The sequence below is a fragment of the Haliotis cracherodii genome, unplaced genomic scaffold, assembly GCF_022045235.1.
Source record: "Haliotis cracherodii isolate W230 unplaced genomic scaffold, xgHalCrac1.p SCAF_15, whole genome shotgun sequence".
NCBI lineage: Eukaryota > Metazoa > Mollusca > Gastropoda > Lepetellida > Haliotidae > Haliotis > Haliotis cracherodii.
In genome coordinates this window covers 14,649,156-14,667,468 of record NW_027266270.1, presented here as the reverse complement: position 1 = coordinate 14,667,468, position 18,313 = coordinate 14,649,156, and the positions used below count along the sequence as shown (strand labels likewise).

General features: G+C 40.5%; 1 protein-coding gene across 1 annotated transcript in view; it reads right to left on the bottom strand.

Annotated features, from left to right (window-relative positions):
- LOC139461844 (coadhesin-like) overlaps positions 1 to 18,313 on the bottom strand; it is a 74,457-nt gene that overhangs the window by 41,307 nt on the left and 14,837 nt on the right. Inside the window, exons 3-4 of the mRNA XM_071243322.1 lie at positions 15,151 to 15,342; positions 13,042 to 13,230 (exon numbers count right to left, since the gene is read on the bottom strand). Of these exons, the coding sequence (XP_071099423.1) occupies positions 13,042 to 13,230; positions 15,151 to 15,342 (381 nt within the window). The remainder of the gene's footprint in view (positions 1 to 13,041; positions 13,231 to 15,150; positions 15,343 to 18,313) is intronic.

Here is an 18,313-nt window from a genome sequence, read left to right as displayed (position 1 = left end):
ACAGCAGCAAATATTGACCTTGATTTTGTTGCACCATACCGTTTACTGTCTACACCTCCTTGGCAACTAGTCCACCCCGTTGTAGATCACACACTTACTAATTTTAAAAAATCAGACACAAATCAATTAGTCTTTCAGCAGGAATATATCCAGTTGAGATCAAAGTACGATTCTCACCGCTCCATTTTCACTGATGGATCCAAGGATGGTGGCAAAGTTGCCAGTGCTACCATCGTTGGATCAAAAACTATTTCTTCCAGATTACCAAACACTTGTTCTATCTTTACTGCTGAGGCCAAGGCTATTCAAACAGCTTTGGAATATATTCAGACACAAAATATCTGCAAAAACTTCATCATCCTCTCTGATTCTTTGTCATGTCTACAGGCTTTAAAAAATGTCCACTCAAGTCATCCACTCATTCTTGATATTTTAGAATTACACAATACTCTGGCCACTGGCCAATACGACATCGTCTATTGCTGGTTACCCAGTCATGTTGGAATCACGGGTAACTCTATGGCTGATGCTGCAGCAAAAGCAGCTCTAAACAAATCTGTGACTCCACTTCTTCTACCATACAGCGACTACAAACCTTTAATTAGATGCTATATCAAAGACCTTATGCAAAAGAAGTGGGACACCCAAGTAGGTACAAATAAATTACATGCAATAAAACCAACTATCGGTTACACCTACTTGGGTTGTCAGTCCAGATTTGAGGAGGTCATTTTACGACGATGTCGTATTGGCCATAGCAGATACACTCACGAATATTTGTTGAAAGGAGAAGATCCTCCATTTTGTATCCCTTGTGATGACAGAATCACGGTCAAGCATGTCTTGCTTGACTGTGTTGATTTTGCCATCACAAGGGATAAATATTTCAAATCATCATCTCTCAAGGATCTTTTTTATAATATTAATTCTCATTTAGTTATTGGGTTTTTAAAAGAGATAGAATTGTTTCACAAATTTTGATGATATATATTGTATAAAATGAATGACCTTTTAAGAATTAGTAGAACGAAATTATATCTGAGTTTGTTACTGGCCGTATCCTCAAAGGGGGTTGACGTAGTGTAAAATTATTGTCCCCCTGAGAGGATATTGTAAGTCCATGTCATTAAAAGAATATTTCTGGATACTAGTGTTTTAATCGTAGAATATTTGTCTTTTTACTTGTGGCTAACTTTGCAAACAATCGCCAGTTGCTGAGGGTATGATGTAAATCCTGCTGGGGTTCATGCAGGTAGCAAAGGTACTGTAAGTCCCCATGGTCCCCAGTATGGTGGTCTGCCTTCAGTTGCTGACGATCTATAGCCCGTTTTTACATTGTGTCGTTTGTTATAATCTGCTTATTTTATTGTTCTGAAACTAGTTTTACAATTAGAATCTGTGATATTTTGCTGAATGTTATACTGTCCGTCGACGACAGGTTTTAATATATTATATAAATACATAACTTGCTCAAGTCACGATATGGCTGAAATAGTGCCGATGTGACTTAAAACTTAACTCACTCACTCACTCATAAATGGTGTTTAGCAAATGGCTTTAAATTCTTCAAAATCTAAAACAAACTAATACAAACCTCACCCAGACCCGGAATTAATTTAAGATGACACGCCTATTAAAGTTGTTAAAGAAGCCAAATTTTTAGGTTTAATTTTCGATTATCATTTAACCTTTTTACCCCACATAAAGTACTTAAAGAATAAATGTCTGAAGGCTATGGACCTATTGAAAGTTGTTTCCAACTCAAAGTGGGGAGGGGATCAGAAAACCCTCCTCCAACTATACAGAGCACTTATCCGTTCTAAACTTGATTACGGCTCCATCATTTATGGTGGGGCTTGTAAAAGTAATCTCAAATTATTAGTTACTATACATCATCAAGGTCTGAGACTGCCTTGGCGCCTTTAGAACCTCGCCAATTGATAGTTTGTATGTAGAAGCTGACGAGACGTCCCATAAACACCGCCGCATTAAATTATCTTTACAGTATACCTCTAAATTACGTTCTAATAACTCGAATCCAGCATATGACTGCATTTTTAATCCTCTTTATGGAAATCTCTACAATAATAAATCATCTGTTCTTCCTCCTCTTGGAATAAGACTACGTTCTGATATTTCTGCTGCTAAACTAAATCTTGATAGTATCGCCCCCACTCAGCTTTTGTCTTCTCCACCATGGAGGTTAGTAAAGCCAGCGGGGGATCTGACATTAACTACACCAAAGAAATCTGAAACCAATCAACTTATTTATCAACAGGAATATAATCAACTACGAATCAAATATGATACTTACAAATCTATATTTACAGATGGATCCAAGGATGGTGCTGCAGTTGCTAGTGCCACCATCATTGGATCCAGGACTCTATCATCTAGAATTCCTGATAACTGTTCCATTTTTACAGCCGAATCAAAAGCCATATTAACAGCACTAGAATACATCAGTCGACAATCAAAACATAAACAATTTATTATATTTTCCGATTCTCTTTCCTGTCTTCAAGCAATTACAAATCAGTCCACTAAACATCCACTTTTAATCGAAATTGTTGAATTATATAATGAACTTGCTACTGGCCAATACGACATCGTTTTCTGTTGGTTACCCAGCCATGTTGGGATTACTGGGAACACAATGGCTGATGCTGCTGCAAAAGCAGCACTCAACAAATCTGTGACACCACTTCTTATTCCATACACAGACTATAAGCCAGTGATTGGATCATATATCCGAGATCTGATGCTGAAGAAGTGGGACACCCAAGTAGGTATCAATAAATTACATGAAATAAAACCAACTATCGGCTACACCTACTTGGGTTGTCAGTCCAGATTTGAAGAGGTCATGATACGCCGATGTCGTATTGGCCATTGCAGGTATACAAATGAATATTTATTGAAAGGCGAGGATCCTCCATTTTGTATCCCTTGTGATGAGAGAATCACAGTCAAGCATGTCCTGCTTGACTGTATTGATTTTTCCATCACAAAGGATACTTATTTCAATATTTCATGTATTAAGGACATTTTTAATATCAGTTCTCATTTAGTTATTGGTTTTTTTAAAGAAATTGAATTGTACCATAAATTTTGATTAATATGTTGTGTACATAATATACTTTTTATGATTGGCAGGATAAATGCAATAACTGAGATTGTTAGTGGCTGTATCCTCGAAGGGGGTTGAAGTAATGTAAAATGATTGTCCCCTGGAGAGGGTATGTAAGACCACGTCATTCAAAGTAGATTTGTTCTTACCATTGTCTTTAATCGTAGAATATATGTTATTTTAAAATGGCTAAAACTTGCGTACAATCGCCAACACCTGAAGGGATGATGTAAATCCTGCTGGGTTCCATGCAGGAAGCTGAAGTACTGTAAGTCCCTATGGTACCTAGTATGGTGATCTAACTTCAGTTGCTGCTATCAATTTTAAGATTCCATACTAGTTTTAAAATATATTTCGGTGATATGACTTGTTATTTTACTGTCCTTCGTTGGCAGGTTTTTATATAAATTTCAATATATGCATCATGTTTAACTATAGCTAGTCACGACATGGCTGAAATATTGCCAATGTGACTTAAAAGTTTAACTCACTCACTCACTCACTCACTAATACCGAGTAAGACTTAAGCCCCTTATTGTAAACAATCATGGCAACTGACAGAGACAGCTGTGGTCGATTCAAAAAGAAAAAGACCGGTAATCACACCAAAATATTAAAATCAAACGTGTTCATCGACCACAACTACGAAGCTGGCCATGTTTGCTTTGGCGATCCTTGCAAGGACGACGACTGTCCTCTTTTTCGAAACATCAAACTCGGCAAATACGCAAGCAGAGATCATGATGGATGGAAGGAAGGGCGAGGGATCGTTGAGATCGGGGAACCTCTCTCCAATCTCGTCGCTTGCAAGTACTGCAAATTGGGCCCTATTCCATGAAGTATGGGAATATTGTCGGTGAGATGAGGAACGGACTTTTGTACGTGAAATGTCAGAACGCGTTATGTGGGCAAATAAACAGGTTAGGGAAACCTACGAAACGGGCTATAAAATTGGGCTAACCGAGAACGTTTTCGGTTTTGTGAGTGGACCTCAAAAATACCGCATTTGCGTTACCCCATCGACTGACTTTAACCATCCATGAAAATAAGGAAAAAACACACATCGTTCAAGAGGTAGATATTCACAAATATACATACCCGACATGCTAAAAGACTTTTATAAAAGACAGCCATAACGGGAACTAAAAGGAGTAAAAAGTGGCAAAGGTCACGCTGCCACCAGCAAGCCACTGTTTTCCCTGCAATGTGTGCGCACTTCGTCAGCGACTGAACACGGACGATGAAAATCGGGAAAAAAACCTGAAAATGAAAGAAAGAAAACCATATAGTAAGGGATAGATTAACATAAATTAAAGTTGTTATGTAAAAACAGTATTAATTGTACTTAGAAAGACACAATGATATGCCACGTAAACGCATGTCATTGGTTCCGTAATTCTAAACAACCCACAATGAAAAGATAGTAGACACCAGCTTTGTGAAAGTGAATGATGGGCAATATTAGCGATTCAGGAGAAGAGGTAAATATAATTGATTACATCATGAAACTGTTATGAAAATTCGATGAAGAATTGAAGCAACAATAATTTAAAAGGGAATTATGCTAATAACAAATTACTAAGAAAATAATGATACCTATACCAATACATGTCGTAAAAGCAGTAATATGTTCAATATATTTACAGTACGTATTCCAAAAGAAAAGAAACAAGCATGAAATACTCACATCCCCCGCCAATATGACATGTTGGGTGTGTGCAATGCTTTAGCTCCTGTGAACTATGTTCACTGGGTCTTTTTGTAAATGGCCTAATTGCTGCATTTAAAAAAAATATTACTGGTGTTGTTTTTCCATCTGCAGTGAATGATAGAATGTGTTACTGAATTTGTAATGAGTAAGGATGAGACATATGGACGAAAAACTTCTTTATTACAATTAGGAGCGATGGTTTCGGTGTAGGTTCTAACACCGTTATCAAGCAAGTGAAGTACAGAGTATGGTTGACAAGAATATATCTTGTTTACACAGTTGAGTAGGTTTAAGATCAGTTACACTGTTGTATGTGTAATGAGTTGTGTTTCTGTATGCAGTTAGTCAGTGAATGCAACAACTGTGTCCATGACACTTTTGGAGGAACATACACTCAAGCAATGCAGAACTTACCAACAAGAAAGGTATTTTATTCAATACTGTGAGATGACGTGCCAAGCTTGGTAACGAAAAACAAATTTTTTTTAAATCCCAAACTATCAAAAGGCACCAGTTCAACAGTAGGTCTATGTGCCAAGTTTGGTGAAGAAATATGGTACGATTTTCAAGATCTCCTCCGGAAACGAGGACTACCGCCATTTTTAGCCTAAATCAAAGTCGTTGCCATGGAAACTCAAAAAAAAAATTTTTTTTAAATCCCAAACTATCAAAAGGCACCAGTTCACCATTAGATCTATATATGTGCCAGTTTTGGTGAAGAAATATGGTACGATTTTCAAGATCTGCTCCGGAAACGAGGACTACCGCCATTTTTAGCCTAAATCAAAGTCGTTGCCATGGAAACTCCAAAAATATTTTTTTTTAACAATCCTGAATTATCAAGAGGCACCAGAACACCACTAGATCTATCTACGTGCCAAGTTTGGTGAAGAAATATAGTACGGTTTTCAAGATCTGCTCCGGAAACGAAATGTGACGGACGGCACCCATTTCTATATCCCCCTTCCACTTCGTGGCGGGGGATAAAAAAACCCAGGTCAGCAAGTCAAGGGGCAGGATGCAACCTGCAAAGTTCATCACACAGGCCAAATCCCCATTGTCTACAAAACGGATGCCAAGGCCAGGACGGGGAGTCAGTCCAAGCGGCTGAAAACAATGTATAAAAAGGTAAACGGACAGCATAAGTATACATATAAATCAATACAATACATAATTACCAAAACAAAAGTAATAACTAACTCATTATGTTTGAGTGCTGATAAATGACATTCCTTTCACACCGGGTAGGGAACTGTCTGTAATTACGGGTTCCCAAGTGTACAAAGAAGTGAAGACCAAGACGGAATGGCACTGTTACTGGGGAACAGATGATACGGTGAAAACTTACAAGGTTTGAAAGCTTAACATTATGTTCACAATGAACCTGTGTATGAATAATGTTGAAAGTAAATAGAAAGAGGAATGCCATTGCCATAAACGTTGATTGTGTTAAATGTGAATAAACAGACGCTTGAAGTGACGACGTTAAATAGATATATATTGATAAAGGTTATATGAATAGCATGTACATACACCGATTTCAAATATTTTCGAATCCATCCAAGGAAAAGGCTAATATGGAGCCCCAGCCGCCGATTTCAAGCACGGATGTAACGTTCCCCTCCCCCGGTAAAGAAATGGTTCATAGCCAAGGAACCCAGACTGACCATTCAACTTTCAAGGTTTGGTTTGGTTTGTTATTTAACGCCGCACTCAGCAATATTCCAGCTATATGACGGCGGTCTGTAAATAATCGAGTCTGGACCAGACAATCCAGTGATTAATATCATTAGCATCGATCCACGCAATGGGGATCGATGCCATGCATCAACCAAGTCAGCGAGCCTGACAACCCGATCCCGTTAGTCGCCTCTTACGACAAGCATAGTCACCTTTTACGGCAAGCATGGGTTGCTGAAGACCTATTCTGACCCGAATCTTCATGGGTAGGTTTTCGATGTAGAGCATCGTCAACTGTATATTTAAACTCTATAAAATGAATGTGAATGGAACACTCAGCTTGGGGTTTCAGATGTTAAATGCAGTGCAGCATAGCATCCCAGGGTTGTTCGATCCATACTCTCAATGACCGACAATGACATATGGCTGGGATATTGCTTAGTGTGGCGTTAAAGAATCAAAAAGCAAATGCAGGAGGGAGAAACTGTGCTGTCCAACGTTTGTAGACGTTAGTGTACGTGTTAAGATACGTTAGTTTTCATATCTTAAAGCTGGTGATGAGTATCTCTGTTTGATCATGGAGGAAGAATGACACTTCGTGGATGGATATCAATTTTATTCAAAATTTGTCAGTAAAGTATCAAGGCGACAAAAGTAGATACGTTTGTACAATATATTACGAGGATGGGGAAATACTTGGTTAAGGGCAAGGGAATCGTCCCATTGCTTTCTAATTCACACCGTGTGGTAAACCTTTCATTCAACGTTAAGCACTGATTGCTCTGATATATTGGTAATGGCATTAAACCTTGCCTCATCATCACACTCACTCTTTCAATTTCTCGATGCAATTGTTTGTTGTCAACACAAATTTACAGGTGGAGATCGATGCTTTTGAAAATTTAAGAGTACAGTAGAAAAGGACAAACATGGGCCTCATTTGGGTGATGAGTTGAAAAAAAGACACCCGTGAAGATCCGGGTAGACTAGGTCTTCAGGAACCCATGCTTGTCGTAAGAGGCGACTAACGGGATCGGCGACTTGGTTGATGCATGTCATCAATCCGAATTGCGCGACCTATTCTATTCTACCCCAGATTTCTACGGGTCCAAATACAAGAAGATGTGGTTCTGTATAGACTGTGAACCATAATAAATGCCCATTGTTTTGATGAAATTTTTAAATGTTGATAAAAATACTAATATCATATTCGATGTTGGTTGGTTGGTTTGATGTTTAACGCCGCACCCAGCTATATTCCAGCTAAATGACGGCGGTCTGTAAATGATCGTGTCTGGACCAGACAATCCAGTGATTAATATCATAAGCCTGGATCCACGCAATTGGGATCGATGACATACATCAACCAAGTCAGCAAGCCTGACCACCCGATCCCGTTAGTCGCCTTTTACGGCAAGCATGGGTTGCTGAAGACCTATTTTACCCCGGAATCTTCACGGGTCCCACGCAGTTGGGATCAATGACATGCATCAACCAAGTAAGGGAGCGTGACCACCCGATCCCGTTATAGTCGCCTTTTACGACAAGCATAGTCGCCTTTTACGGCAAGCATATGGAGCGAATGGTCAACAATCGATTAGTCTGGTACCTGGAGACCAATAAATTCCTCAGTGACATTCAGTGTGGTTTTCGAAAAAACAGAAGTACCATTGACCATTTGGTGCGTTTAGAATCGTTTATTAAAAATTCCATTGTCAACAAACAACATACTTTATCAATCTATTTCGATCTAGAGAAAACATTTGATACAACATGGAAACATATGGTATTTTAAAAGATTTGCATGAATTTGGATTGAGGGGCAGATTACCTCAGTTCATATCTCAATTTTTAAACAACAGACAATTTCAAGTACGAGTGGGCTCTACCCTGTCTGATCAAGACCAGGGCGTCCCTCAAGGCAGCATACTGTCAGTTACCCTTTTCAGCATCAAAATTAATAGTCTCACTAAAGTATTAAAGAAAAGCGTTGATGGTTCACTTTTTGTGAAGATTTCAATATTTCTTGTCGTGGTAAGAATATGAATACAATAGAAAGACAGCTACAGCTCTGTCTTAACAAAATTCAAAAATGGGCCAACGAAAACGGCTTCAAATTTTCTAAATTCAAATCAAACTGTCGTAAATACAAACCTCACAAGGATCCAGATTTATTTTAAGATGGTACTCCTATCAAGGTAGTAGAGGAGACCAAATTCCTGGGCCTCATACTTGACCGTCATTTCACATTCTTATCACACATTAAATATCTCAAGGCAAAGTAAAGTGCCTGAAGGCTCTCGGCTTGTTAAAAGTTCCGAGTGGGGAGGGGGATCAGACCACCCTCCTTCACTGGTACAGATCGTTTATACGCTCCAAACTGGACCATGGTTCCATTGTCTATGGTCTTGGAGCTTTTAGGACCTCTCCCGTTGACAGTTTGTATATGGAGGCCGATGAACCTTCACTCGAACTGCGCCGCATTTAACTTTCACTGCAATATATCACTGAATTGCACAATTGTGTGTTCCACCCTCAACATGAAAACCTGTTTCAAAATCTATCAAACCTGGTTCCACCAGAATTCAACTTCAACTTCAAATCACTATAGCTATATTGGATTTGAATATTATTTCATCTCACCGTCTTCTGTCTTCTCCTCCCTGGCAGATGGTGAAGCCAGAAGTAGACCTCACTCTAACCAATCTAAAAAAGTCGGATACCAATCCTTTTGGTATATCAACAATCATATATAACCAATTACGCTCCAAATATAATTCTCACAGGTCCATGTTTACAAACGGGTCCAAGGATGGTTGCAAGTGCCACCGTCATTGAATCCAGAACTGTCTCCTCAAGAATACCTGATACTAGTTTAATTTTTACTGCTGAGGCCAAAGCTATCTTAACAGCTTTGACCTATATCAAACATCAGAACCAAGCACTTAAAAGTACCTCAAATCATCCTATAATCCTTGACATTTTAAAACTTTATAATGATCTTTCTACTGGCCAATGTGACATCGTCTTTTGCTGGTTACCAAGTCATGTATGCATAACAGGTAACTCAAAAGCCGATACTGCAGCTAAAGCAGCTCTTGACAAACCGTTGTCTCTACTCTTTATCCCGTACAGTGATTTCAAACCAACCATCAAATCTTAAACTCGGGATCTCATGCACAAGAGGTGGGACACTTAAGTAGGAAGCAATAAACTACACGAATTGAAACCATAATCGGTCATACCAACTAGGGTTGTCAGTCAATACATGACACGAGGTCGTTTTACGACGGTGTCGTATTGGCCACAGTCGGTTTACACACGAATATCTGCTTAAGACAGATGAGGACGAACCTCCTAAGTGTATCCCTTGTGATGAAAGGTTCACCATTGCTTGACTGTGTGGACTTTGCATTCGCAAGGGATTCACATTATCAAAGTGTAATTCTAAAAGATCTCTTTTACCGTGTCAGCGGGCATCTCATCATAAATTACTTGAAAGAAATTGGTCTGTATAATAAATTTTTAAAAATGTATGTGAATAATTAAGTGCTTGTTTTATAATTTGGTGTGATGCTATTATAGCGACTGACATTATTAAAGGCTCTGTCCATCAATTGTCATCAATTGTTTTTAAATATGACATTGCATAAATAACTAAATTGTGTATATATTAGCTTGGTCTCGTCGCTATATGGCTGAAATATTGCCGATGCGACGTTTAATTTTAACTCACTAACTCACTAGTCGCCTTTAACGGTGAGTGAAGTTGTGCGCCGGCTTAATAAACATTATATGACGGCGGTCTGTAATTAATAGAGTCTGGACCAGACAATCCAGTGACTGATATCATCATGAGCATCCATCCACACGATTCGGATACGATGACATGCACAATCCAAGTCAGCGAGACGAGCCTGACCACCCGATCCCGTTAGCTTCTGATAATGTAGAGTTGTGTAAGGGCATCTTACTTGATCTACCTGAAATCTGCTTAACCTCAAAGTCACGAACTTGCAAAAGCAATATTTTTTTCTGGCATCGCCGTAATTGTTCTCTTGGTTGGTTTGTTGTTTAACGCCGCACTCAGCAATAATCCAGCTATATGACGGCGGACTGTAAATAATCGAGTCTGGACCAGACAATCCAGTGATTGATATCATGAGCATCGATCCACGCAATTGGGATCGATGACAATTATCAACCAAGTCAGCGAGCCTGACCACCCGATCCTGTTAGTCGCCTCTTACGGCAAGCATGGGTACACAAAATGATTCGACATGCTACAAGTGACCTCTCCTTTCCGACTTTTAAGCACAATTACGAATTATCTGGTGATACGTGGTGCTACTGACAGCCGAGCTCGCTGGTACATCATACCAAGCTGATTTGCTCAAGTAACAAGTCTTTGACTGATGCTGATAGTCCGCGGTAATACAAGTAAAACCCGATTCCGCCTGGCACAGACTGACACACGCGTCAATTGTTTGAATGGAAGAGATGGTCCTGTCGTTGTAACCATTCAGGACTTTATCGTGAAAGATGGTGAAGCCTGATCCATATCCCGATCCGCTGCAATCTGAAATGTGAAGAAAATCATTTCATGTGAGAGGCATGAATAAAGTCGTTATTACAGAGGTCATTGTAATTGGAGCACAGCCGACACATCAGGATCAGGGGGATCTAACTGTTGGACTTGCTTGATGCTCGTCATCGTGCTCAATCAGCGTGAATATCTGCTCTTTATAACAAATATTACAAGTTTGAATGTATTTGAGCCAGGCAAAACAGCACCTTTTGGGAGCAATTACTATCAGTTTGAATCAGTTCATATACTGCGACCCGTGAAGATTCGGGCTGGAATAGGTCCTCAGCAACCCATGCTTGCTGTGTAGGAGGCGACTAACGGGATCGGGTGGTCAGGCTCGGTGACTTGGTTGATGCATGTCATTGTCTCCCAGTTGCGTTGATCGATGCTTACGATGTCAATCACTGGATTGTCTGGTCCAGACTCGATTATATACAGACCGCCGTTTTATAGTTGCAATCAATAGATTGCTGAGTGCGGCGTTTAACACTAAATGCACAATCAAAGTTCACACATTGCAACTGTACACACACTCTATCCTAAATTAGTGGATTCCTGAGACAATGGGCTTGGATCTGCTTTGTTTCGGAATCCCCACTGAGTTGCTCACTTAGGTTCTTATCAGTAATCCCCACTGAGTTGCTCACTTAGGTTCTTATCAGTCACATGTCTTAGCCCTTATTAGCAATAAATACTTACCCTGGACACAACTGCTGCCACGCTTGACGTACATTATGCTGCACACACAATAACCGTTGTTGCAGACCATGTTCGTCCCAGAACAAGTGGAGCTGCAAGTTCCAAAATGTGGTGTAGGTGCTGAAAATACGATAATCAATATACAAGAAAAGCAAAGACTTTATATTTGAACAGATATTATTTATTTGAGATAATATATAGAAGAGATTATTAATGTGAGCTTGATCATGGATCATTTGTTTGATTTGACTTGTTGAAGACCGACCATTTGATATTCTGGAGCAACCTCGGTTTTTTAGTGTAAAAACAGATTACCCCAGGTATAATGAAAGAAATAATTTGTTTGCAGTTAAAGGCGCCTATGCTTGTCGTAAGAGGCGACTAACGGGATCGGGTGGTCAGGCACCCTGACTTGGTTGATGCATATGTCATCGTATGCCAGTGTGTAAATCGATACTCATGATATCAATCACAGGATTGTCTGGTCCAGACTCGGTTATTTTACAGACAGCCGTCAAAGAGCTGGAATATATATTGCTGAGTGCGGCGTTAAATAACAAGCCAGCAAACGTTTTGTTGACAGAACATCCACGATGTTGTCGGTTAGTAGGTTTGTTGTTTAACGCCGCACTCAGCATTATTACAGCTATATGACGGCGGTCTGGAAATAATCGAGCGGCGTTAACAAACAAACAAACCAACCAACCAACCAACCAATTGGAAATAATCGAGTCTGAACCAGACAATCCAGTGATTGACATCATGAGCATCGATCCACGTTATTGGGATCGATGGCATGCATCAACCAAGTCAGCGAGCCTGACCACCCGATCCCGTTAGTCGCCTTTTACGATAAGCATATCGATTTTTCCGGCAGGCATGGGTTGCTGAAGACCTATTCTACCCCGGAATCTTCACGGATGTCTGAAAAATGAGATGGGTACCTTTTTTTTTGACTTCCCCAATTTAGGAATGAGAAGTACTTTTAGAGAGGTTGACCGAAAGGTATTAATTATGCCCGTAATAATAACACATCAACCACCCACCCAACAGAAAGTTAAATATTCGGTCCCTTATGTCTGATGTTGTATTTTTGGTTTCTAAACTGTCGGGAAATCAACGTTTATTGAAAGCTTCACTAAAACACATGGATCCTGCTTTGATGTTTCATTTAAATGTAGTTATACTTCAAAAAAAAATGTTGGAACTAACGAGTACAGGTTGTCTACCTACAAGTGCAAGAGGGCAGACCACAGTTGACGTTAGATGTTTGTGTACGACTTTCGGGGCAGTCAGATCCACCATTAGACGGAGTGGGGTTCGTACAGGTTCGAGTCCGGGTTTTGGTCACTGTCAGAGTTGGGCCACAGGTTTGTGAGCATGACCCAATCCATGAACCCCAGCTGCTGATACCGCCGTTCACTGAAATGTATCGTATCTTAGTGGCTTTAACGTTAAAATAGGACCTTTTTAAATCAAGCATAACATTTATGTAAATATACCCAACAACAAAAGTTTTTGTGACACCAATATTTTAGTGTATTTTTCAAACAAGTATAGTTGGGTTTTCAATAATGTAGTACACATGTATGGAATCAAGTCACAATAATGAAACTGCTACAGAAAAGGATGCATTCCATGGGAAATCAATATTCCAGAAAAGCAAAGACTTTATATTTGAACAGATAATATTTATTTGAGATAAGATCTTATTAATGTGAGCTTGATATGGATCATTTGTTTGATTTCACTTGATGAAGACCACCATTTGATATTCTAGAGCAACCTGGGTTTTTTAGTGTGTAAAAACAGATTACCCCAGGTATAATGAAAGATATAATTTGTTTGCAGTAAAAGGCGCCTATGCTTGTCGTAAGAGGCGACTAGCGTGATCGGGTGGTAAGGCACGCTGACTTGGATGATGCATGTCATCGTATCCCAGTGTGTGAATCGATGCTCATGATGTCAATCACAGAAAAGAATACTTTTATGCAAGCCACATGCATTTCACTACGCAAGAATGGGTATAAAAACATGTGCGTTAACAGGATTCCATATTCATTGTTTAGCATCGTGCTGACAACCACTCAGAAAAACAACAAAATTACGCAATTATTCAACATTACGAAATGCCACGCCTGGCCCAAAATGAGCGTCTGCGAGCCATTGGTATGCTAGAAGCAGGATCGACAATGTAACGTCGACAGAAACCATGCAGTCAGAGACCATCCTCAGAGTGGCAGGCCACGCGTAACCAATAATCGACAAGACAACTGGATTCGAACAACACACCAACGAAATCGATTCCAGCCAGCAACAGTGACTGCAAGAAGCATCCCTGGCCTTCGATGAATATCTTCACAAACCGTACGTCTTCGCCTCAGATGTGCAGGGATGTCGCCAGAAGACCCACCAGACGTTCCATTTTGACAGGAAACCACCGTCAAGCACGTCTACAGTGGTGCAGACAGCGTCTACGCTGGACGGCCATGCAGTGGGGACAAGTTCTATTCACTGACGAGTCACCTCAGCCAGAGCGATTGACGGATTCGAGTGTACCGACGTCGAGGTGAACGTTACGTCAATCATTGTGTAATGGAAGAAGATCCGTTCGGGGGCTGCAGCGTTATGGTATCGGGTGGTATTACAGCAAGACAGAGGACCCGATTGAAAATGGTAGAGGGAAATCTCAATGGACAGCGCTACCGCGACGAGATCATCGGCCCTGTTGTTTTACCGTGTCATGGCCCAAGCATTACATTTCAACATGACAACGCCCGGCCTCATATTGCCCGACTTGTTCAGTATTCTCTTCGACAAAACAACGTGAATGTCATCCCCTGGCCGGCTCGCTCCCCTGATCTCTCACCAATCGACCACAAGTGGGATGAGATGGATCGACGTCAACCACGTGTTCCACAGACACTCAAGGAACTTCGAAAGATGCTCCAGCAGATATGGACAGAGATCCGAATTGCGTGAATCATGTACCCGTGAAGATTCCGGGGTAGAATAGGTCTTCAGCAACCCAAAATTGCGGTAAAAGGCGAATAACGGGATCGGGTGGTCAAGCTTGCTGACTTGGTTGATACATGTCATCGTATTCAAATTGCGTGGATCGATGCTCATGATGTCCATCACTGGATTCTCTGGTCCAGACCCGATAATTTACACAGACCGCCGTCATAGAGCTAAAATATTGCTGAGTGCGGCGTTTCACAACAAACTAATAAACAAAATCATGATATCAATCACTGGATAGTCGAGGTTCAGACTCCAGATTTATTACAGAAACCTGAATAAAGCTGAATCCGATGTTAAATAACAAACAAAGAAACATACCTGGACACGAAGAGAAACCACAGTTCTCACTGGTCGTGCTGGAGAGAGTCTCCGAACAGTCCGCTCCTCCGTAAGCTGGAGCAGGGTTGGTGCAGGTTCGGGTTCGTGTCCTGGTTCCTGTTGCTGTGGTGCCGCAAGTCTGTGAACATGCCAATGTGCCCCACGCACCCCAAGCGCTGACGCCTCCGTCAACTGGAAATCATGGATGAAGGTTTATGTTATGGTTAACATGAAGGACGATCACGAGTGTCATGGTTTGTTCTTTGTTGAACGCCGCACTCGAGTCTGGACCAGACAATCCAGTGATTGACATCATGATCATCGATCCGCGCAATTGGTGATGACATGTATCAAACAAGTCAGCGAGCCTGACCACCCGATCCCGTTAGTCGCCTTTTACGACAAGCACAGTGGCCTTTTACGGCAAGCATGGGTTGCTGAAGACCAATTCTACCCCGAAATTTATCAGCGTCCAAGAGTTTTTTGTAAAGTTATCACTCATATTACCCATCTTGCAGGACGATTCTTGATCAGCCTGTTTTTCAACATGGTTTTGTAATGTTTGTGAACTAATTGCAAGTCTATGATCAGCCAAAACACTGTGACTGACAAGAGTGAGTGAGTGAGTATGGTTTTACGCCGCTTTTGGCAATACTCCAGCAATATCACGACGGGGGACACCAGAAATGGGCTTCACACATTGTACCCATGTCGGGAATCGAACCCGGATCTTCGGCGTGACGAGCGAACGCTTTAACCACTAGGCTACCCGACCGCCCCGTCTGACAAGAGCATTTCGCTGGTATGTCTTACGCCCTCTTGTGAAAGTGTTGGACATTCCAGCCTTTTCACATGCCCTACAAAATATAACTATGCCATCGTTTGACGATGTTTGTCTCAGCCAAAGAAATTCACTTTCCTATTTGTGTAAATAGTCAGGTGATTTGCGAGCTTTTTTTATTTCGGAACAAATTGTAGACTCACTAATATCAGAATCGGTGTCTGCACTCGGATCTGCTTCGGTATTAGCCTAGAGTGCTAGGCGACACAAACCGTAACAAAGAGGACTGTTTTGACATCGTGAATCCTGTTTACGTGTGTGTCAATTGTATTCTAGCAGAGAACGTTCAAACAATTTGTTAACCAATCAAAGCTCCCGTTACAAGGACGCGATTCAAAGCGCCATCTGGCCACATTCTATTTTCAGCTATGGGAATTTCCAGGCTTTGATTTATTTTCGTCTGAACATCGTAAGCAGGCTATCAGCTTCGAATATTTTTTTTATTTTATGGTATTAATTCAAAATTCAGTATATCACAATCTCTGCGTGCAAAACAGGCATGCAAAATATTTTTTGCGTGTTTATATCATTTCAATGCGTGAAAAACGCAGGTTTCTGCGTTAACGCGAACACTGCTTGTCTTCTGTCTGTCTTTGTTTTTCTTCTGTGAACGACATGTCTTTGGGGTGTGTTGTGTGTACCCATGAATCAAAGTTACCATAGTATCATTGAGGACATTGACATGATACTCATTGTAATAAGCTTTCTCAAAACTAGCCAACCTATTGTTTATCAGACTCTCTTCAGAAAACTGCTTGCAGCACTGAGTTGCACTGTCACCATGGGTGTATTCACAACCCTCGCTTAGAAAAAGGCTTAACTGCCATCATGTCATCATCACATAGAAGATCCTGGTTGTTTTCCGATGCCTTCCATTGAGTGCCTACAATTTCCTTTTCAGTATTATCCTGAGTATTAACATCTGTATCCCCATCTTTTTCAGAACTGTCATATGTATCATCCTGACCTTCATCCCCACAACCTAGGATGTCGTCATCCTCATTAAAGTAGTCCTCAAGAGCAAAGGCAATATCACAGCTACTTACAGAAATATCCCCGTAACTGTTCAGATTGTCAGCAATATTGGGAGCACTCATATGCTCTATTACAAGTACTGATTATAGAGCCGACCAGGGAACTCAGCTGAATGCACACCAAATGGCTCCATGTGTGAAAACAGCACTCTTCAATGTATTTATGAACTGCCAAGGAAGAACGAAAACGCACTCTGAACTTGTCTTTACCAGAATGCCACCATTCTTGCAAGAGTTCTGAACATGTAAACTTACACCCATCTGAAAGAGCACACTTCATGGCAATTTCACACAAGACATCACACGTCATGTGAGTAAATGCAGTATAAAGTGTCTCTTTTTTAAGGCAATACTGACAGCCATAGTAATTCATCTTGACGCTACACCAATACAATTTTCTAGCAACACCAGTTGCAAGTTTTGTTGCGATTGTAGGAAGACTAATTTGCTAATACGACATCCATAAATGCTCAACTAATGGAGATGTCCAGCATTCGTGAGGCATGATTCGAACAGATTGTCCTTTAATTATCCCTGCCCTAACGAAGTTGGCGGGGGATATAGAAATGGGTTCCGTCCGTGTGTGCGTGCGTCCCGAAATCGTTTCCGGAGCATAACTCAAAACCCATTTAATACTTTCCAACAAAAACTGTGCATGTTTACCTGACGCATACTGGACTGGTGCCTCTTGCTATTTAGGAATTTTAGAAATCTTTAGTTTTCACATTTCCATGGCAATAAGTTGGACTTAGGTTCTACAGGGGTGGTGTTCGTTCCCAAAAAACGTTAAATACTTTCTTACAAAACTTTGCATGTCTACTAGGCACATACTGAACTGGTGCCTTTTGATATATAGCACTTTTAGAATTTTTTATTGTTTGTTTCCATGACAACAAGTTGGATTTAAGTTTTAACATAGGATTGGTTTACTTAAGTAGTATAACAAATAAACTGTTAATTATTTAAAATACCTTCCACTGCATGTCTATATATAAAGCGCATACTGAACTAGTGCCATTTGATATTAAGGAGTTTAAGAAATGTTTACTTTAGAATTTCCATTGCAGCTCTTTTGACATGGGCTAAGAGAGTGTTGGGTCAGTTACCTGGTTTGGGCCCATAACGTGTTAAAATGGGCGGGGGAAATATAGATGACTCTGACAACTATGCGCTTTATATTTTAACGTAGAGTGACATCATAACCGACTTGTAGTACCTCTTTGTTTTTCAATTCATTTTGTAGGAATTGTCATTCTATAGTTCAAAACTGACCCGTGAAGATCCGGAG